This window comes from Chinchilla lanigera, unplaced genomic scaffold (assembly GCF_000276665.1).
Source record: "Chinchilla lanigera isolate Chin_1 unplaced genomic scaffold, ChiLan1.0 scaffold00049, whole genome shotgun sequence".
Lineage (NCBI taxonomy): Eukaryota > Metazoa > Chordata > Mammalia > Rodentia > Chinchillidae > Chinchilla > Chinchilla lanigera.
The window spans coordinates 10,047,849-10,070,305 of NW_004955450.1; the positions used below are offsets into that span (position 1 = coordinate 10,047,849).

General features: G+C 54.6%; 1 protein-coding gene across 1 annotated transcript in view; it reads left to right on the top strand.

Moving 5' to 3' along the window:
• Positions 1–9,215: 9,215 nt before the first annotated feature.
• The window catches only part of Igdcc4 (immunoglobulin superfamily, DCC subclass, member 4), a gene marked incomplete at its 5' end in the record, with an annotated part of 26,421 nt that continues 13,179 nt past the window's right edge, over positions 9,216–22,457 (top strand). Inside the window, 4 exon segments of the mRNA XM_013518877.1 lie at positions 9,216–9,566; positions 10,095–10,236; positions 18,071–18,207; positions 19,346–19,486. Coding sequence (XP_013374331.1) covers positions 9,216–9,566; positions 10,095–10,236; positions 18,071–18,207; positions 19,346–19,486 — 771 coding nt within the window.

Below are 22,457 nucleotides of genomic sequence, written 5' to 3' on the forward strand. Positions count from 1 at the left end.
GCGCGTGCCCCGCCGTGAAGGCGCGGGGCGGGGGCTGCGGGGCTGCGCTGCCGTTTGCGCCCGGCGCGCGTGTAACTGTCTCCGGGGCTGAGCTAATGTTTGGCCTTGGCTTCTGGGGAGTGTCCTTGCCCAAAGCGGGGCGACAGCGGCGGATTCAGGGCTGACCGAGGAAGCTGGCGACAAAACAACATTGAACTTTGCCCAGTGGGTGTGGCCCCTGGGACCGGCGGGGGCTGCAGCAGTGGAGGTGTTGCGCCCCAAGCCCGTGGCCCCAGGGGCCGGGGAGGGGGGCACAGGCACGAGCTGCTTTCGTGGCGGCGTGCGGCGCTCGCGCTCTGGGTGGGACGCGTGTCACTCGCGCCCTGAGCGTGGATGGGGTCAGCCGGGCCTCCCCGGGCTCGCAGCCCGGGCGGGAGAGGGTGGGTGGCGGAGCTGTCCACGCGAGGAGAGGCCAGCGAGGGGGCGAGTGTGCGCGAGGGTCCTTCCTCCGCCCCGGCCCGACTCCGGGTCCCGAGCGCGCTTAGGGGGCCCAGGGAGGCTGGGGGAGGGGACGGGCTGCCCGCTTTGTTCGCCTGGTTCTCGCGTCCCCAGCGCTGGGGTGGGGGGGCCGAAGATGTGTCCGGGGCGAGTCAGGGAGGGACTTGGCGGTGGGGGTGGGAAGGGGGATTCCGCTCCAGCTGCTGCGGCCTTGTGCAGACTCAGCCCGGCCACGTGGGAGGGTGGGAGGGAGGCGGGAGGCGGGGGGACCGAGCCTCCGCGGGGCGGCCCCAGGCCCATCTCCAGCACAAGCGCGGCTGGGAACGTGTGGGGCATTGGGACCCCTTCTTTCCGCAGAGAAGCGCCCCTGTCCTCCTGGGACTGCGGAGTTGTCGGGTGAAAGAGACCAGGAAGTGTCAGGCGGCATCTGTCCTCCAGGAGCCCAGGGGATTAAGGAATAGTTGTGCTACACACACACACACACACACACACACACACACACACACACACACACACACACCCCTTTGGTTCTTCCAAGAGCTTCTCCAACGCGGCGTCACCCAGCAAAGTGGGACAGGGCTGGGCAGCGCACCAACACAGCAGGGTGCTATGGGGACCTCTGGCCAGGCGCTCGAAACCTGGCCCCTGCCAGCGCCTCATTGCACAAAGCGGAACGGACCGCCGCGGAGCCCCTTGAATGGGTACAGCAGCTACTCTGCTGGCCCCGGCCCCTCCCGTGAATGTGCAAAGCTCGGCAGGCACAGGGACACTTCTGCAGAATTCTGCCTGGCCGCCCTGACGTTCATTCCTCCATGCGCTGCGCAGCGAACCGCTCTTACAGGCTAGGGAGTGCCAGCTGCCTAGAACTCAGTAACTAAGGAGACAGACTGGGAACCTTCAAGGCTGGGTTGGGGTGGGGAGCTGGGGGACAACTGTCAAGTGCCCTGCAGAAAAAGGGCTCCTGAGTTAGCCTGGGAAGGTCAGGAAAGGCTTCCCAGAGAGAGTGGTGATGATCCGGGGCGGGGGGATACTGTGGAGGGGGAGGCAGCCCCTGTGAGAAGAATCCTGATGTTGGAGACCATTTCCCAGAGAACAGTGGGTGTGAACACAGGCGGGTCAGTTTCCACCCGCTGCATGGAGCCGGATCTGGCTGGGGTTTAGAACACAAGGCCCGGGAGTCAGGCAGGTGGAGGAGGCACGGCCAGGGGTCATGGAACGCCGGGAGGGGAGGCTGAGGAGGGTGGCGAAGCCCAGCGCAGTAGGCCAGTGTCACCTCAGCCCTGGTGGAGCATGAACTTCGAAGGGTGGAGGCCAGAAACCCAGTACTTGGAAGGTGGCTAGGTCGCCCTGAGGGGAGGCGGGTGGCAGCTGGCTGTGGGGTAGCCAGAGCGGTTACATTCTAGAGATGTTAAGGCCATGGAGGCCGAGGAACATGAGGACAGGTCGAGTCTGCATGGAGGATGGCAGACGGCAGGAAAAGTGGCCGAAGTGGCTGGGGAATCAGACCGGGAATGCAGGGACTTTCATAGGAACTGTCTGAAGGCGGTGGTGGGAAGCTGAGCTCTTTTACCACATGTAAGAAGCGGGGTCCTCCTTCCACCCGAGTCAGGGTGTGGAGCCCCGGAAGCCCAGAGGTCAGCAGTAGAGGCTCCAAGTACAGGGGCACCTGGGAACCCTCCTTCCCTAGTACCCCTTTCTCAGCTCAGAAGGGGGCCCCTCAGATCCATCTCAGAGGTTCGGGGCTAGGTCAGGTGCTGGCCATGTCTCTGAATAGTGACTCTTATCTAGCCATCATCTGACCCTTTGCTGATCCTGTATACACTTTTGTGGCCCAATTAAGCAATGTTTTGGGGTCGGTTAGCATTTCCTGTCCTTTCTCCTAAAGTTATCTCTTTCCAGTTAAGGAGTCTCATGATTAGGACATCATGGAATGTCAGCACTGAAAGAAATGCAGAAATAATTTTAGCATGAGCCCATTTTACAGGTGAGAAGACCGGTGACTTCCCAGAGTTCCACAGTTGACAAACTGAATTCACTAGGGGTGGAATCCATCTCCCAGCTCTTGGACACTGCCCTCCGCTGTGTGGAGCAGCCGTCTTCCATTCCCTGGTGGGGTAGGCACACACCCTTGAGTCGCCTTCTCTGGACCTCTTGAGAAGTTACCAGCTTTAGGCCCACCCCCCTTGGTCCTCCATCGAGGGCCAGGAATCCCTCCTCCCCCCACCTGTGGCCTCTGATCCCCTCCAGCGCCTGAGGTACAGAAGCCAGACTTGACAGGGAATCCCAGATGTGGAACGGATCCAAGGTGGGCCTGGGGGCTCCCAGCTCCCAGGGGTCGGAGGAGTAAGAGTGGCTCTGAGGGAGAGGACCCCAGCCTGGGCAGAGCGGGGACCGGGGCAGGACAACCAGAGCAGATGTCCGGGCCCAGCATGCTGTCTGGCAGGCCAGCTGTGCCACCGGCTCCCACCGCCTCAGTGCTGGGGCTGAGGCGTCCTCTGGACTTGAGGAGCCACAGGTCATGGGGTCAGGGAAGCCAAGGAGCCATCAGGTGCTGACCCAGGGCTCGTGGATGGTTCAGTTAGGGGTTCCTTACCTTTGCCCATAGCTCAGAGCAGAGCACGAAGGAGACACCGGCGGGCACAGGAGAGAGACGTTTCTAACCCTGTGGGCCGCAGAGCAGGGGACAGGCGGCGTGCTGAGCTCCTAGCCCTGGTCACATGCGTGCAGTTGCTTTCACGGTGGGTTTGCTGCTCTGTGTGTATTTTAAGTATTTCTGTAGATGGCAGGTAGGTGCTGCATAGCATGCTAGGCAGTTTCTATGTATAGTCCATCATCCCCACCTCTGAAGAACAGTACTGTTATCCTTTTTTTTTTTTTTTTCTTGTTGTATTTTTGAGACAGGATTTTTCTATGTAGTTTAGACTGGCCTTGAACTTACTGTGTAGCTAGGTGGGCCTTGAGCTCACAGCAGTCCTCCTGCTTTGGCCTCCCAAGAGCTGGGGTTGCAGGTTACACTACACCCATCACATTACTGTTATCTCTGCAGGTAGAGAAACAGAGGCTTGGAAAAGCATAAGGGGCTTTATGTCTTTTGTTTGTTTGGTTGTTTTCTGGTACTGGGAATCGAACTCATGACCTTGCACTTGCCAGGCAGGCGCTGTGCCGCTGAGCTAAATCCCCAACCCCTATGTCTTTTTTTTTTTTGGTAGTAGTAGGGATTGAATCCAGGGCCTCACACATGCTAGGCAGTCACTCTGCCACTGAGCTACACTCCCACCCCTTCTTAAATTTTATTTTGAGACAGAATCTCTTTAAATTGCCCAGGCTGGCCTTGAAATCAAGATCTCCTGCCTTACTCTCCCAAGTGGAATTACATACATGCCCAGCTTATCTTTTTTAGTGTGTCTTTGGATGTCCACCCATCCATTCAAAGAATATTTATTGAGCCAGGCACTGTTCTAGACACTAAAAATTTATTTATTTATGTATGTATGTTTTTTTCTGGTACCAGGAATCGAACTCGTGACCTCGAGCTTGCCAGGCAGGCGCTGTGACACTGAGCTAAATCCCCAGCCCCTAGACACTAAAAATTTAGAAAACTAGCCAGGCGTGGTGGTGCATGCCTGTAATCCCAGCACTCAGGAGGCTGAGGCAGGAGGATCGTTGTGAGTTTGAGGCCAGCTTGGGCTACAAAGTGAGTTCAAGGCCAGCCTGAGCTGCATAGCGAGACCCTATCTCAAAAAGACAAAATAAATAAATAATAAAAAAAATTTAGAAAACTGACTAGGATGTAATCCCAAGTTTGTTCCCTAGTTTTGGAGAAAGGGGCAAACTCTGGAGTGGTAACTGTGGCAATCCAGGTATCTGCAGGGTGGAAGAGGGAGAGTGGTCTGTATGAGGCTATAACACTGGGTACTTTCAGAGAACCGGAAGCGGTAGGCTGTGGTCTGCAGGAAGCAGGAACGGGAGTCGAGCCAGTCAAGCTGCCTGTGTTGCTGATGTCACCACGGGATTGTTGGTATAGGGAGGGGGCTGAGTCCCTTCGCTGTCCCAGGAGACAAGCCAGCTCCCATCAGCCCACCGGCAGGAGGGACTTAGCGTGTGGCCAGGGAGGTGGCCGAGATTTTGGGAAACACTGACCTGCCTCCCCTGGGGAAAGAGAGTGATGCGTGAACAAGCCGTGCGTCTGCGGGGCCTTGAAATTGAGAGGTGACAGAGCACTGAAGTTGGCGGCAAGTTCTAGGCCTAGTGAAGGTGTCTTGGCCTTGTTGTCCCCCTCGCCTGCCCACCATGGGTCCCTTTCCAGAGAGTTCAAGGGAGGATGGATCTCACCTGAGGCTCCTGCTGATCCTCCTGAACAGCAGAGGGCGCCAACCTGGCCCTGGGGCTTGCCGGGAGTCTCCTTTCTGCAGGGTTCGGTTCTACTTGGCCTTGGAGGTGGAGTTCATCCTGGCAGAGGGTAACATCTATTAGAATAGGAGATAGAGAGGTGGTCCTGGGTCCCCAGGCACAGAAACTCCGGGTCTCTGTGAAAAGATCGAGGTGAAGGGTGGGGAGGGGAGGCCCCACGCAGAAAGCTGGAGACCTGCTGTGGTGCCCCAGTCCCGAGAGAAGTCTGCACATGTTTTCGGGGGACATTTGGGGAACAGTGCAGTGGGGGTGGCAGAGAGGACCCAGTGCTCAGAGCCTTGTCTTTATGTGTGTGAGACAGGGTCTCGCTATATAGCTCAGGCTGGCCATGAACTCACCATGTAGCCCAGGCTGGCATCAAACTCGAGGTGATCCTCCTGCCTCAGCCTCTCCAGTGCTGGGATTATAGGTGTGTGCACCACCATGCCTGGCTCCCAGAGTATCATTTTTCGAAAAAGATTTGGTGGTGGAGGAACCACACTTATATGAAGACCACGTGGCCGTGATGTGGAGCAGAATGTGTGCCAGAGGCTTAAAAATAAAACAGTACAGGTAGTGAGCCTCACGCATATGTTCTCCTCTGCGGCTGGGAGAATTTTGATGACAATGTTGCAGGAGTCTGGAGTCCTCGTTTTCAGGTTGGGGAAACAGGCGGAAGGGAGGAAAGGCCCTGACCCACAGTTGTGCGACAGATGACCGGATCTGGAGTTCAGGTCTCTGGCTCCAACCCCAGCGTGTGCCCCACGACTCCTGTTGTCTGTCCAGGCAAGAGAAGAGCAGGAAAGGGCCGTCCAAGTGGCATGTGATGTGAGACTTGGGAAATCCCAGACTCTGTCTCCCAGAGAGGGTTCGGAACCTGCTTTCTGGTCCTCAGCTTCCCCATCTGCAGAATGGGGCTCCTCGGGCTTCGCAGACATTTCCACCGAAGCGGGCTGTCTTGGGCTCCCAGCACAGCCCCTTGCTCTCTGAGGGGACCCCTGCGGTTCTGTCTGCATCCCCAGCCCTGTCGGTTTCCCCGTTCCCGCCTGCCGGGCTCCAGGCTCCTCCGAGGTGGCTTAGCCAGACATCTGCTGAGCCATGAATATTCAGAAAGGGCTCGGCTCCCCCGCCAGCCCCGGCCCCTCGGGCCGCCGTCCTGCCCAGCACAGCCCGCTTGCTGACAGACCCAGCAGCTGCTCGGGCCCCAACTGTTCGCGGTGTTTGTTCAGCGCGGCAGGGGATTTTCCAAGCCCCGATGGACCGCTGGGGGCGGGGAGGCTGCAGAGGGCCCGCAGATTCTGGATTCCGCTCATGTGGGCTTTTCCCCCAGCCGCCCAAACCCTTGCTGGTGCGGACCCGGCATTTGGCGGCCGCGGGCTGAGAGCGGCTTGCTCCCGAAGCTTGTTGGGGTGTAGCGACCCGGGGCCTGCAGATGGGGGGCTGGGTGTCAGAAGAGCGGTCAGCATTTGCACCCGCTTTACCGTGCCTGGAGAACGCCCTGTCTCAGGGCCTGCCGTGCCCGCAGGGCTCTGGGCTAGAGCCCTGACGTCTTCGTCCTGCGGGATCCCCACAAGCTCAGGAGTACGGCTTTGCTCTGCAGCTGTGGAAACGGAGGCCTGAGGCCCACTGGCTCCTCAGACGGCTGCCGGGGAGCAGGGAGGCTGAACCTTGACCTTCTGCCCCAAGGTCAAATGGGCCTCTGCCCGCAGCATGCGGCCTGCGCAGCGCGGGTGCGGGTTTGCTTTCCCCGGATCAGAGTGGAAACGCGCGGGGTGGGAGCTGCCCTGTCCCCTCTGCACCCACCAGTGCCCCCGAGGCCAGTTGCACCCCGAGATTGCAGGCCCTGTCCATCTATCTGTCCTTCAAGCTGAGCGTCAGAGCCCTGGCTTCTGTCCTGGTTGCCCTACATCAGCCAGCGGGGGCTTCTCTGCTCCCGTCCACCCTGTTCTTCTTCAGAGGTTGTGGAAAGAGCGGCCGGGGCCAGACAGGACTCTGCACATGTGTGCGTGTGCAGGTGCTGACGAGCGTGGCAGAGACAGAGATGCATGTGTTCAGGAAGCAGAATTGTGTCCAGCGCGGTGTGTGTCTAGCTTGTTATATGTTTGCTCCGGGATACTCGATAGAATATCAGATGTTTGAGTAAACTGAGCCCAGAAGAAGAGCCTGACCCAGGGCGGCACATCTGGCCTGTGGCAGAGCTGACTGCCGACTCCCTAGTGTGGAGCGTGGCTGTGTCATCCCGGGCCTGCCTGGGGCGCATGTGGGGATGGACCTCACTCCTAGCACGCTGCGCTCTCAGCCACGCTGAACTGAATCAAGGAGTTGGGCTGGAGGGTGGGACAGGACCTTGGGCCGTTGAGCTCTTAGGGGATGGGGCAGCAGGCCAACCTTCCAGAAGATCCCAGGGAAACCAGCCACTTCTCCAAGAATGATGCCGACCTGTTGGCTACAGTATTACATGTTGCCTTTGTGGTTTTGCCTTGGCTGGGAATGGCAGTCCCTTCCTCCACTGGTCCTTTTGTGGCAAGGCTCCGTTGGGGTCTGCGGGATCTTCTGCACCCGGGCGAGAAGGAAGAACCCGCTTGGTCAGGAGACCCAGGTCCTGACCCTGGCCTCCTGTGTGACACTGCAGACAGTAGCTGCGGGAGGGAACACAGCTTTTCCAGCTGCTAGAGCAGAAGACGTTGCTGGCTGTTGGGGCTCCGTCCCCTGGGGCCTGGAACGAGCTGTGGGAGCTGCCTCCAGGCTTGCTCTAAATACTTAGAGGCAGGAGCCCAGCGTGGGGGCGTGTGGTTGCAGGAGGCTGAAACTCAGGAGGCTGAGTTGTGGGGGGATCACCACAAGGTCACAGCCAGCCTGGGCTACATAGTGAGTCTCTATTTTTTTTTTTTTTTTTTTTAGTCTTTCTGAGACAGGGTCTCGCTATGCAGTTCAGGCTGGCCTTGAGCTCACTTTGTAGCCCAGGCTGGTCTCAAGCTCACAATGATCCTCCTGCCTCAGCCTCCCAAGTGCTGGGATTACAGGCGTGTGCCACCACACCCAGCTACATAGTGAGTGTGAAAACCTAAGAGCAAGGAAGCAAGAGAGCGAGATACTGAGATGGTAATTCACACGCATACATACTTTCCTACTTGTAATACATTTTAATTTTATTTTTATTTTTTTTTTGCGGCTCTGGGGATGGAACCCAGGGTGTTATGCATGCTAGGCAAGTGCTGTACCTCTGAGCTAAATCCCAGCCCGCCTAACGCGTTTTTTTTTTTTTTTGTCTTTTTTTCCGGTACCAGGAATCGAACTCACGACCTTGCGCTTGCCAGGCAGGCGCTTTTGCCGCTGAGCTAAATCCCCAGCCCCGACCTAACGCGTTTTAAATGTTCCCTGGCTACAGCTCTTTTGTAGCCTATGGCATATTTTGCATATTTTTGGTTGGCTGATAAGAGTTGATATGATCTGTTAGGTTCCAGGGAAGGGAGCGACATTACGGAGCCCCTGTCCTGGGCCAGGCAGTGCCACCCTCTTCTCACACCTCATCTCATTTGATGCTCACTACTGCCCTGTTTGGAAGGAATTAAGCTTTTAAAAATCGAGATAGCAGTCAACACCACAAAATGTACCATGTATGGAGCGTGAGGCAGTGTTTTTAGTATTGTGACAAGGTGGTGTAGCCCTGGCCCCTAATTTCAGAACATTTTCATCACCCCAAAGAGAAACTTCAGTCTTGCCAGGTGTGATGGCACACGCCTGTAATCCCAGCCCTTGGGAGGCTGAGGCAGGAGGATCTCCATGAGTTCAAGGCCAGCCTGGGCTACATACTGAACTCTGGCCATCCTGAACTGCACAGCAAGATCCTGTCTCAAACAAACAAACAAACAAAAACCAAAAAGAGACTTCAGTCCTTCCCCATTCTCTGCCCACACCCCTGGTAACCATCAATCTGTTTTCTGTATTTATGGATTTGCCTAGTCTAGACATTGCATATCAATGAGATCACACCGTATGTGGCATTTTGTGACTGGCCTCTGTCCCTTGGCATAAAGTTTTCCAGATTCACCCACACTGTGGCAGGCATCACTTCCTTTTGCTGGCTGAATAATCTACTTGTCCGCAGGTTGAGAACTTTGAGGGGTTTGCACTTGGGAATAATGCCGCCCCAAACTGGATTCTCTTTTTGTGGGTGAAGATGTCGAGTGGGGGGAGCACGGAGCAGAGGTGTTCCCTCTGTGAGTGGAGAGCCGGGCCCTGCGCACGTCTTTCCACGCGACCTCTGTCTCTGTGACCGGGCCAGCGCTGGGTGGTGGCCGGGGAGCAGAGGCTGTGATTGATGGCCCGATGCTTCCTCTTCCACGCAGGGGAGCTGCCGTTACCCCAGGAGAAGACCGTGGAGCTGAGCTGTGCTGCGGGGCCGCTGTCTGTGATCCTGGGCCCACAGCAGGCCGCCGTGCTGAACTGCAGTCTGGGCGCCGCTGCTGCAGGGCCCCCCAGCCGGGTGACCTGGAACAAGGACGGGGACGCCCTGCTGGAGCATGAGCACCTGCGGCTGCTGCCCAATGGCTCCCTGTGGCTCTCCCCACCGCCACCTCACGAGGACAGTGACAAGGCGGCCCCTGTGGCCGTGGGGAGCGTCGAGGGCAGCTATTCCTGCCTGGCCCACGGCCCCCTCGGAGTGGTGGCCAGCCAGGCTGCGGTGGTCAGGCTTGCCAGTAAGTGCCACCGGCCGCTGGGGGCGACCTGGGTGGGATCTGCACTTAGCTCCTTGCACAGAAGCTGACTTTTGAGCCCCACCCCTGCCCCTGACGCCATCCTACCCAGGGGTCCCGTCCTCCTGCGGCTCAGGAGCCTTCCCGCTGCTTCTGCACCGCCCGCCCTTCCCTCCGCTGTGAGTTCAGAGTCTAGAGTTGCGCTCAGCTCGAGGAAGCCTAGTGAGGCTGCGCGAGGTCAGGGGCCCAGGGAAGCCGCGCCATACAACTGGTCGCTGTGGGCTCTCGGGGGCCCCAGGCCGTGTGAACTCACTTCAGCGTCCTCCTGGAGGGCGCTGCTTGGTGTGTGGGGCGGGGGAACCCTGGAGCCCAGCCTGCCAGCGGCCTCTGACCAGTAATCAGCACCTCTTTGTCCCTCGTGTTTCTGTCACCGTGCTTCTGTCCATGTGTGTGTCACTGTGCTTGCTGTGGTCCCCACCCTTGCCCCACGTGCCCGCCGTGCCCGCCGTGTCTGTCTGTCCCTGTCCCCAGCACTTTCAGACTTCTCCCTGCACCCGGAGCCTCAGACGGTGGAGGAGAACGGGACCGCCCGCTTTGAGTGCCACATTGAAGGGCTGCCAGCCCCTGTCGTTACTTGGGAGAAGGACCAGGTGACACTGCCCGAGGAGCCTCGGTGAGTGTCCTGTGTGTGGGGGTGCCGTGGGCAGGGCCGCGAGGGCTCCGGATGGGCATGGAACTGGGGTGCTTAGCGTTCAGGTGGCTCCTTCTGCCTGACCTGCTTGAAAGCCAACTGCCGCGTGGCTCCCCGCCCGTTTCTGGTCCCAGAGAAAAGTTGGACAAGAGGTTTTCGCTGAGGTGGTGGCAGAGTGTAGCCTTGCTTTCCTGAGGAGACAGAGACCCGGGAGGGCTGAGGTCTGTCCAGGGCCCCCCAGGGAGCCGCTGGCAGGGTGTTGGTTGTTGCACGGGGCCCTGAGGCTGCTGGGGGAGCCCCCACCCGGGTGCCACCCGCTTTCACTGCCACCCAGTGAGCGGTGGAGGTCCTGGTTTCACCTCCTCACCCCGTAAATGCTGTGACAGGTGATCAGTTCTTCCCTGAGCAACCTCATGAGGACAGTGACGTGGGCCAGGCAGGAATAGCTGTCCTCGATGGTCCCCACGGCCACACGGGCTGCCTTGTCACTGTCCTCATGGGGTGGCGGTGGGGAGGAACTCCTGCTGGACCCAGGAGCTGGCTTCTGGTGCGGCCATCGGGGCAGGTCCAGATGTGCGCACAGTGTGACCAGTTCCCCACGGCTAGTCACCAGCGGGCTCGGCTCGCGCTTTGATGGGGGACGCGGGGCTCCTTGGGCTGGGAGACCTGCCTCGCACTGCTGTCCCTGGAACTCGCCTCTCCACTGTTGAGCTAGCCCACCTCCTCTGACTTTTGCCTGAATGTAGGTAGGCGTGGGAGGTAGCGGGCAGACTCCTGGGTAGAGAAACCACAGGACTGTGAGGGCAGAGCTTACAGAAGGGACCGAGACGTCAAGATGTACGAGGTCTGTGGACTTCAAGCCCCCTATCCTGAGTGCAGCATTTCTCGCCAGCTTTCGTCTCACCCCAACTATGAAATGGGGGGGGTGGTCAGTTAGATAATTGTTTCCCAAGGTATAGTCTTTGTAGAACACTAGCCCCTTAAAATACTTCTTGATTAGCCAGCGTGGTGGTACATACCTCTAATCCCAGCACTTGGGAGGCTGAGGCAGGAGGATACTGAGAGTTCGAGGCCAGCCTGGGCTACAAGTCAGTTCAAGGCCAGCCTAAACTACATAGTGAGACCCTGTCTCAAAAAGACAAAAAAAAAAAAGATGCCTCTTGAAAAAAAAAGTATTTTATCATTAAATAGAACAGGGAGCTTCTTATAAATCTCCCTGTTGGAGTTAGCACGGCCCCGAGAAGTGCTGTCCGGAAAGATCTCATTAACTTGGCTAACCAAGCGTGGCCCAGGCCCATCCGCCCAGGAGCCCTTTCACAGCAACGCGCTCCTTCCTGTAGGCCTCGAGGCGCTAACCAAACTCTGCATTTCTGAGTGCGGAGCCGCTACCCACTGTGGATGGGTGACCCCTGAATCTAGAGCAGTGGGCCGGGGGGCACCCAGGAACGAGCATAGCCTCCTCCCGACAGCCCCGGAGAGGGTAAAAGAATACCCCCAGGTTGGCAGGCACCACAGGCCCCTCCTCTTCCTCTTCCTCTTCGTCTTCCTCTTTCTGATCTTCCTTTCCCTCCTTTTCTCTTTTTACTCACTTGTGTTCTTATTCTGGGCATTTACTTTTTCTTTCTTTTTCAGTACTGGGGATCGAACCCAAGATCTTCACATGAGTTGCATCCCCAGCCTTTTTTAATGTTTTGTTTTGAGACAGGGTCTTGCTAAGTCATCAAGTTGCCCAGGCTGGTCTTGAACTTGCAGCAATCTTCCTGCCTCAGCCTCCTAAGTGATGGGACTATAGGCATGCACCACCATGCCCAGAAGATGCACCTCAAAAATTTATATAAACAAAAGAGAAAAGAAACTATCCATTATCTTGTCACCATTGTTAATTTTTTTTTTTTTTTTTTTTGGTGGCCCTGGGAATAGAACCTAGGGGTGCTCCACCACTGAGCTACATCCCCGGCCCTTTTTACTTTGAAACAGGGTCCCACTAAATTGCCTACACTGTGCTCAAACTTTTGATCCTCCTATGTAACCTCCCAGAGTACTGGGATTACAGGTGTGCACCACCACACCCAGCTATTTTAAAATATTTAGATTATATTGTACACACTGGGTTTTTCATTCAATTAACAATAATAAGACATTCTTAAAACAAAAAAATTTTCTCACGTTACAAGCAGTGAACATCCTTCCAGCTCTGTGTGTGTGGGTGTAGAGATGTTGTCTAGATTGCCAAGGGAAGGGACTGGGTCAGAGACAGAATGAGTTTCCCAGGTCCCCCGGCTGCTCCCCAGTGTTGCATTTCTGGCCCTTGTCGGGGAGATTTGGTGAAGGAGCTGCAGGGTCTGAAGAAGTCTGTTTAGAGATCTTCGGTCCAGCGGGGGCCCACAGCAGAGCAATTGCTTCTCAGTGACCCCGCAGGGGTGTGTGTGTGTGTGTGTGTGTGTGTGTGTGTGTGTGTGTGTGTGTGTCCAGACCTCTGCTCCCAGCGTGCAGTTCAGGCCCCAACCCACAAAGCCGCGGACCTCACCCACGAGCTATCAGTGCCCAGGCTTTGAGGGTGTTGGCCCCCAAGACCTCTGAAAAATGATCCTCCTCTATAAATGAGCCAGGCTCAGATGTCTCAGCACACTGTGTGGGGGAACAAAGACACGTCTAAAGCAGTAGCCCGATTATGCCCCAGGTATGTATTTTTACACATGCTCGGATATATTGCACGGGCGAATACGCTCTTCACATGCTAGGCCGGCGGCGCGTGCGTGCAGTTAATCAGCGCTCCCCGCCAGGGCGGACTGGCGTGTGTAGAACTGACAATGAACACTAGACCCCGAGACACTTCCTTGGTGCTTGCACTAATTTTTAATAATAGGGGATAATTTCTCTTCCATGGAAACCTGTAATCAATGAAAGCTGTGTTTCCCAATGCCGCCTCTGTAACTCCAGCCATCCTCATAGCATTTACACAGGCACTTAATGTGTTTCTTTACATCAACTTGCTGTCCTGCAGCTTAACGTGTATTAAAAGAGCATTGTCGGGCTGGGGCTACAGCTCAGTGGTAGAGTGTGGTGCTTAGACCCTGGGTTCCATTCCCAGCCCTGCCCCCCATGACTGCAATAAAATAAAAAACAGCAACATTTGCCATAATAGAAGATAGTCATAAAAATAAACACATACTACTGGATTTAAAAATGTGCCCGGCCCATTTGAAGTCATTTTATTATTTACCCACTCTTTCTTTCTTTCTTTCCTTTCCAGTACCGGGAATCGAACTCACGACCTTGCACTTGCCAGGCAGGTGCTGTGCCGCTAAGCTAAATCCCCAGCCCCCTTTCTTCCTTTCTTCCTTTCTTTCTTGCAGTACCAGTGATTGCACCCAGGGTCTTCATACCTAGCTACATCCCCAGCCTTTTTTTCAATCTTTTGAGGCAGGATCCTGCCTCAGCCTCCAAGAGTGCTGGGGTTACAGGCGTATGCCAACACACCTGGCTTTTCACCAACATTTTGAGAAATGAACTAAAGCCCTTAAGTGACCCAGGCTCCCTCACCAGTCTCCCTGTTAGCCTTTCCTGGTAGCCACCATATCTGCTGGCCTCCTGCAACCCTCAGCTAGCGTCCCTTTCCCTGGGTGGAGCTCTCAAGGGCTTCGCTGGCCTTTGGGGTATTCAGAGCAGCTTTGTCATTTCTTCTGCGTTCTTCTTTTTTTTCTTTTTTTTTGAGACAGGGTCTTGCTGGTCTTGCTATGTAGTTCAGGTTGGCCTTGAACCCACTATGTAGCCCAGGCTGATCTCAAATTCACAGTGATCCTCTTGCTTCAGCCTCTCAAGTCCTGGGATTATAGGCTTGGGCTACCATGCCTCGCTCTTCTGTGTTCTTTATTCTCTGGGCCCAAATGGTCTTTCGGGGTAGGGACAGCAGACCTAGATTTAGGAGTGGAAAAAGAATAATCACCTCCACAGTTTGGTGTGGAGGTGCTCGCCTGTAATCCCAGCACCTGGGAGGCTGAGGCAGGAGGAGTGGAAGTTCAAGTCTGGCCTGGGAAATTCAGTATGACCCTGTCTCAGAAAGAGAGAAAGGGAGGGAGATGGAAAGAAGAAAGGGAGGGAGCGAGGGAGGGGAAAGGCTGGGTGTATAACTCAGTCATCATCATCATTTCCTTTCAAATGGAGATTTTCATCCTATAAGTAGCTACTTTGTTTCACCTCAATTTATTTTGCTTGCTTTTTTTTTTTTTTTTTTTTTTGAGACAGGGTCTCACTATGTGGTTTAGGCTGGCCTTGAACTCACTATGCATCCCAGGCTGGTCTCAAACTCCCCACAATCCTCCTGCCTCAGCCTCCCCAGTGCTGGGATTACAGGCTGTGCCTCACCATGTCTGGCATTTGAATTTATTTTATTTTTTTATTTTTAATTTATTTTTAATTTATTTATTTATTTATTTATTTATTTATTTTTGTCTTTTTGAGACAGGGTCTCGCTATGTAGTTCAGGCTGGCCTTGAGCTCACTTTGTAGCCCAGGCTGGTCTCAAACTCACAACAATCTTCCTATCTCAGCCTCCCGATTACAGACATGTGCCACCATGCCTGGCTTGAATTTATTTTAAAATGGTGAAATATAAAACTTTATGGAATGAGGAAAAACTGATCTATTGACTAAACAACATTATTACCATTTTGAATGCTCCCTTGGGTCCTTTGAAATATGTGTGTGGTTCCACCACTGTATGTGTGTTTGGAGGCTGGGACTCTGTGTTGTCTCTTGTCTCATGTGAGCTTGTAACATGAAGGGGTTCAGGGCTATGAAGTGGACGGGACAGGAGTCCTTTAACCCATTTCTCAGATGAGAAAACTGTGGCCCAAGACAGGTACTGTCATTGCTGGATAAATCATATGTAATGAACCAGTTCACTCCACCTGCTGGTTCTGTGTTGGGGCCCAGAATTAGGAGGCAGAGAACACAGGCGCTCACACATTTACACTTTCAGATGGAAGACACTTCTGTATTTCCAAACTAATATAATTCATTGTTTCAAAAAAAATCAAAAAGTTCAACAAGTAAGAGTTTCTGGTAATCTCATCTCAGAGAAAACTCCTCAAACTATGTGTGCTTTGCCAGCTTTGGCTTTTTCTGCACAAATCCTAAGGTATCATTTATCTATTTTCCAAAAATAGAATAGCTTCATAAATACCATTTGGTGACCTTTCTCCCCTACTAACCAGCATGTCTTGGACATCTTTCCAAGGACAGAGCTTCTAATAATGTATTTTAACAAAACAGAAAAGGTTATGTTTTGGGGTTGTTTGTTTTTTGAGATAGGGCCTTGCTATGTAGTTCAGGCTGGGCTTGAACTCACTGTGGAGCCCAGGGTAGCCTTGAATTTGTGGTGATCCTCCTGCCTCAGCCTCCTGAGTGCTAGGATTACTACCATTACCAGCCAGAAAAGAACAGATTTTAGATGAGTACTAACAGTGCTTCCACCTCGCCTCTGCTGGTTGCAGTAACAGCACCATGATGAAAGACATTTTTCATTCATTGCACTTAATTAAAAAGTGTTATTTGCCAGAGGAAGAATTAGCCCTTGGGTCCTGGGGTCACGATTTCCCTGGAAAGATCAGGGAGCTTTGAGGTTAGTGAGTGGAGGCTGCTCCTGGTGGTGCAGGCAGCTAGGGAGAAGAAGAGGAGAAAGGAGAGAGGAGGGGGAGGGGGAGGGGAGAGGAAGGAAGACTCTCCTTGTTAGAGCAGGTCTGGAAGGAGCAGGGCTCATTTCCTACGGGGTCCTGCTTGTCCTTTCCCATCACTATTTTCTTTTCTTTTTTTTTTTTTTTTTTTTTTTTTTGGTCTTTTTGAGACAGGGTCTCACTATGCAATTCAGGCTGGCCTTGAGCTCACTTTGTAGCCCAGGCTGGTCTCGAACTCAAAACAGTCCTCCTGCCTCAGCCTCCCGAGTTCTGGGATTACAAGCGTGCTCCACCACACCCGGCCCACATCACTATTTTTGTCCTTGTCACTGCTGTTGTGGATCCTGGTCAAAGGTTTTCCCCCGGCCCCACTTCTGTAGGCCGCTGGTGGGCCGCTGCAAGGCCAGGGTCGGAGGTGGGTTAGCCTGTGGGACAGGGCAGGAGGGTGCAGGTTTGTTTTTCTCCAAGTCCTGGGGCCAAGCAGGTTTCCAGGCTGCTGCCCAGGGTCTCTCCCGACCCTGCTTCCCAGGCGCCGAGAGGTATCCCACAAGCACAGGGCCGCCCCGTTCCTTCTGCTGCAGCCTCGCCTGAGCCCCGGGGCCGCTGCTGCCCTTTGCTTCCTCCAGAAACTAGGACTGCGCTGTCCTGCTGCAGGGGCCTCTGCTGGGAAACTCAGGAGGATCCTGAAACCCCTCTGCTACCCACCACCCCTTGCCCCTGGAGACCTCCCTGCCCCAGTCTCGTCATTTTCCAAGCGAGGTCCCGGCCACACTTAACGCTCCATCCATCCAGCTGGTGTAGGCCCCTGGGGTTGCGTCCCTTCAGTAGACATCCCTATGCCTGAGGCTACTGAGACAGCTGGTGGGGTGGATGTGGCACTGGACACCAGAAGAGCTGGGTTCAAGTTTTACCTGCCCCAGCTCTGGCACCCTAGGAAAATACCCGATCCTAAGCCTCCATTTATTTTTTGTTTATTTATGTTTTTGGTCTTTTTGAGACAAGGTCTCATCTTGTTATGCAGTTCAGGCTGGCCTTGAGCTCACTTTGTAGCCGAGGCTGGTCTCAAACTCACACTGATCCTCCTGCCTCAGCCTCCTGAGTGCTGGGATTATAGATATGCACCATGAGTGAGCCTCCATTTTACCCCCAGTAAAAGAGATTGTGCTCCCCTCAGTCCCTTGGGCTGGTCTTGAGGGTCAGATGAGAGTGTGAATGAAAGGGATTTTATCAGAATAGGGAGGCTGTAACCCAAGCAGGGAGTTAAACAATTTAAACTGAGCCAGTGATGGTGGTGACACCTGTAATCCCTGCAGTCTGGCAGGCTGAGGTAGCAGAATTGTGAGTTCAAAGCCATTCTAGGCAACTTAGCAAGATTCTGTCTCAAAATTAAAAATTTCAAAAGGGCTGGAAAAGCCTGGGTTACAAAGTGAGCTCAAGGCCAGCCTGAACTGCATAGCGAGACCCTGTCTCAAAAAGACCAACCACAACAAAAAAAGAAAACCCCAGCCTGAACTGCATAGCGACACTCTGTCTCAAAAAAGATTCCCCCCAACCCCCCAAAATATAGCTCAGTGCAAAGACCTTGGATTCAATCCCCAGTGCCACAAAAAAAAAAAAAAAAAAAAAAAAAAAAAAAAAAGCACAGATTGTATGAGAGATCTATAGCTACATTGTCCCTCCTACCCCAGCTCCCAGGGTTCCCCAGTCTCTCCCCAAATAGCGACGCTGCCAGGGACACCCACATAGGTGCATAGGCTTCCCTCTTGTAATACTGTTTTCAAGGAGCGGCACGGAGCGGCCTCCTTTCCAGCAGCCTGGCGTCCCACACCCAAACCCCGCAGCCCGCCCCTGCCGGCCGGCGGACACCCCGGGGGCTCCAGTCGCCGGTGCTGGAGCGGCTATCGTCAGACAAACGTTACTGCGCACACACGTGTGTGCCTGTCCATAAGCTAGGGTCCTAGAGGTGGCGTTGCTGGGTCAAAAAGGCCATGCGGTTTGGCTGTTGAGCTGTTAGCCCCTTGGCGGGGAAGCGGGTGTGGGCGGCCCCGGACAGGCCGAGAGCTGGGTTCAAGTTTTACCCGCCCCTGGGGCCCCACGCTAATTTGCCGGTCTTCCTGAGCCTTCTCCGTCCGCTTCCCCAGGCTCATCACTCTTCCCAACGGCGTCCTCCAGATCCTGGACGTTCAGGACGGTGACGCAGGCTCCTACCGCTGCGTGGCCACGAACTCGGCCCGCCAGCGCTTCAGCCGCGAGGCGCCGCTCACGGTGGCCCGCAGAGGTAGGGGGGCCGCAGGGGGAGGGGCCTGGCGCTTCCGGGGCAGTGGTCCCGCTGGACAGGGAAGGAATGGTGCCCACAGTGGGCAGTGCCACCCGGCCAGCTGGGGACAGTCCGGGAGCTGGAACCAGACCCTGACTCCTGGTCAGCGCTCGTCCTTCGTGTGCAGTCGCTGTGTCCCCCAGGGACGGGAATGGGTCTGGGGGTGAGGCCTCTCCTCGCAGCCCTTGCCTGTGTCCCTAGCTCTCTTGCCCGTGGGAGCCCCGAGGCCTTGGGGTGTGAGGGAGTCACCCCGCCTGGCTCTCTGCAGCCGACACTGCCGTCGTGTGTGCCCTTCTTTGGGACAGGAGTAGGAAGGGCGCAGGCTTTTTTTTTTTTTTTTTCGGTACCGGGAATCGAACTCACGACCTTGCGCTTGCCAGGCAGGCGCTGTGCCGCTGAGCTAAATCCCCAGCCCCAAGGGCGCAGGCTTTGAGGTCATAGCGACCTGGATTGAACCTCCATCTGCAAGACCCTGGGCATGTGATCGGATGTCTGAGAGTGGTCAGGGGGCTGCTTAGAGGGCAGTGGGCAGTGCCTGGCACTTTGGGGGTGCTCTGCAGACTGCAGAGCTCAGATCAAGCCTCCAGGTGCCCCCACATCTGTCTCCCTGCGCCCCTTGCGCCCGGGGTCTCTGCCTCCATCTGCTGGACAAACCAGGTATTCCCATTCTCTGCCCCAGGGCGGCTTGCCCTGAGAACCCGGTGGGCGATCAGGGCGGGGGCGCTGAACAGCCGCTGCTGGCGGGCGCTTTCCTCCATGGGAACCTGAGGCTCCTTGGGAAGGGATTTGCCTAAGGTCACACAGCGGCAGTGCTGGAACTAGAACCTAGGAGTGTTGAGCCCAAGTCTGGTCTCCGCCCGGGACCCTTTGATCCTGGGCCTTGGGCGGGAGAGCTGGGTGGAGGGGCAGATCTGTCCAGCCTCCCCCTGGCGCTGTGTCAGAGGCCAGGCTCACTGGTTCTTGGAGAAAGAGCTCCAAGTTCCGGTCACAGCCCTGCTGCACTTGGTGACCACCTCCTTTGTCTGTCCCGTGGACCCACTGCTGCCCCTGCTGCACCGGGTGTCCAAGGGAAGATGCCCATTGCCTGTCCTCTCTGCAGGGTCCCTGGCGGCCACCAGGGGGCAGGACGTGGTCATCGTGGCAGCGCCGGAGAACACCACGGTGGTGTCCGGGCAGAGCGTGGTGATGGAGTGTGTGGCCTCAGCTGACCCCACCCCCATCGTGTCCTGGGCCCGGCAGGGTGAGTGGAGAGGGCAGGGCAGGAGGGGAGAGAAGGGCGTGGCATCTCTGGGGTCCCCAGGGCACCGACCTTCCGGTGTGACAGGGACTAATGTCGTAGGCAGTGAGGTGGGGCCTGGGTCTTAGTTCTGCCCCTCTGACAGTGTCGCACATGAGAGCTGGGAGGTGCCCCTGGCCCGCCAGTGCCCCGCAGCCCCAACCCCACTGTGGGTCTGGGGAACCACAAAGCTGCCACGTGGTCCACCCAGCGTGCTTTGGCCTTTGCGTGCCTGGCAGTGCGCTGGGCACAGGAAACAAGGGTTGGATGAGGGCAGGGGCTCAGGGTGGGGAGAGGGAGATAAACAAACGCCACACCCGGGAGGAGAGGGAGGTGCTGCAGGCTAGGAGAGCGCCGGGCCAAACCTCACCCCGGCTCCCGCCAGAGCCACCCACAGCCCTCTGGGGACAGCAGGGGCCAGGACTGTTATTCCCACGGGGCAGATGAGGAAGCCAGGGTCCAGAGAGCCAACACCCAAGCTTTAGCACTCCTTCTTTCCACTACACACTGCCTACAGGCCTGCAGAGAGAGCGCTGGCTCCTCGGAAGTGACCTGTCCTGAATGGATGGCGGAAGGAAGCGTTAACTCCTGTCTTAAAGCTGTCCTTATGCTCCTTCCCTGATCCATTCTACTGCCCTACACTGCCTGCTTTTTTATGCTCATATCTCACACTGAACAGAGTATGGAAGCCTGGCTGGGGAGGTGCATGCCAGTAATCTCAGCAGTCTGGGAGGCTGAGGCAGGAAGATCTCAAGTTTGAACTCAGCCTGGACAAGTTAGCAACTTAGCAAGAACTTGCCTCAAAATTTTAAAAATAAATAAACAATAAAAAGGACCTGGATGTAGCTTAGTGAAAAGGCTCTGGGTTAAGTCCACAGTATTGAAAAAAAAAGTATATAATTTTTTTTTTTTTTCTGGTACTGGGAATCAAACTCATGACTTTGCACTTGCCAGGCAGGCGCTGTGCCGCTGAGCTAAATCCCCAGCCCCTAAAGTATATAATAAATATATACTAAATATATTTTTAAATAAAAACATGTAATGTTTTTATTAAAATAAACATGTTTAAAATAAACATATGTTTAAAATAAACTTATGTTTTTATTTAAATAAATATACTAAATATAGTTAGTATATATTATATATACTAAATATGTAGTAAATATATAATATATATAGAAATATAATATAAATATATATTAAATATTAAAATATAGGGTCAGGGATATAGCTCAGTGGCACAGTGCCTGCCTGGCAAGCGCAAGGTCCTGTGTCTGATTCCTGGTACCCCCCAATGAATATTAAAATATACAAATATACATTATAATATATTTAGTATATATAAGTAAATATACTAAATATATATTTTAAATAAAAACGATAAATGGAATGACTACTTACCACTGAGCAGATGAAATACAACAATGCTGGTATCCTTTTTTTTGTTTGTTTGTTTTTGTTTTTTTCCTGTACCGGAAATCAAACTCACGACCTTGCGCTTGCCAGGCAGGCACTGTGCCGCTGAGCTAAATCCCCAGCCCCCCTTTTTTTTGTCTTTTTGAGACAGGATCTCGCTGTGCAGCTCAGGCTGGCCTTGAGTTCATTTTATAGCCCAGGCTGACCACGAACTCGCAACGATTCTCCTGCCTCAGCCTCCCGAGTGCTGGGATTACAGGCATGGGCCACCACGCCCGGCTTCAGTGCTGGTATCTTGCACCGTGTGAATTACACCCCCTCACTGGACTCCTGGTTAGGAGGACCCTACGGCTAGCGAGACCCTGATACTATTACTGGGGTCACCCAGAGACTTAGTGTCAACATCTCATAAATCCCTGCCATGTATCCGGATCACCCAGAGAGCTCCTTAAAACTGAAGCCGCCCAGGGCCCTCCCTCGCGGCTCACAGTGAGGTCGGGAAGAGGCAACCGGAAATCGAGAACTTAAAAATCGAGAAATCGAGAACCTGCGGCCTGCGCGAGGCCTCCACAGCCTGCTGGGGGCGCTGCGCTTGCTTTGGGATCCACCTGCGCGGGGAGGATTCTGACGCCGCTGTTTCAGTGCAAGTTTGCTCACAACACCTCCAGAGCAGGCTCAGAGGCGCCTCATTCCTGACCTCCAGGCCCTGCTCCCTGCCCAGGAATTAACTTCGCCAAACCTGGGAAGGGCATGGGCTTTTTTGTGTTTTGTTTTGTTTTGTTTTGTTTTGATTTTTGACTACAAATGCGATACATACTCACTGTTTTAGAAAACTAGGGGGGAAAAAAAGCAGAAAAATATGCCACCATTCAGAGATGAAAATTGTTAACATATGCATGTATTTTCTTCCAGGGTTTTTTTTTTTTCTATGCATATGTACACTTCCCCCTGAAATCGAGGAAGCATGCTGTATTGACAATGCCAAGCTTTATTTTATTCAGCAGGATGGGATAAGCATTTCCCCAACCTTCACAAGGTTTCTAAAATAATTTTAATGACTGTATAATAGTCCATCGTTTAGATACAGCTATAGCCAGGCATGATGGCACACCTGTAATCCCAGCACTTGGAAGGCTGATGAGGCAGGAGGATTACAAATTCAAGGCCAGCCTGGGCAATGTAGCAAGGCCCTGTCTTAAAAGAAAAGAAAATGGATAAAAGTCCGCACGTATTCAGATCTTGGGTCTGGTCAGACTTCGCCATGGTGGCCTTCATCACAGTGCTGGGCTAAGACGACAGGGAAAACTGCGGCTTTCCTGAGAGAAGAGAATGGTGACTGAGTACTAGTACTGAGGAGGGTCACGTGGTATCAGAAACCTGCGCTGCGCCCGCACTTAGTCTTTGGCCCTCGCAGCCGCCCTGCCCGCCAGGGACACACCCAGGCGGCGGGGCTCGGGGAGGGTGGCCGGGCTGGCCAGCGGGGGCGCACGGGTCCCGAGGCGGGCGGGGCTGGCGGGAG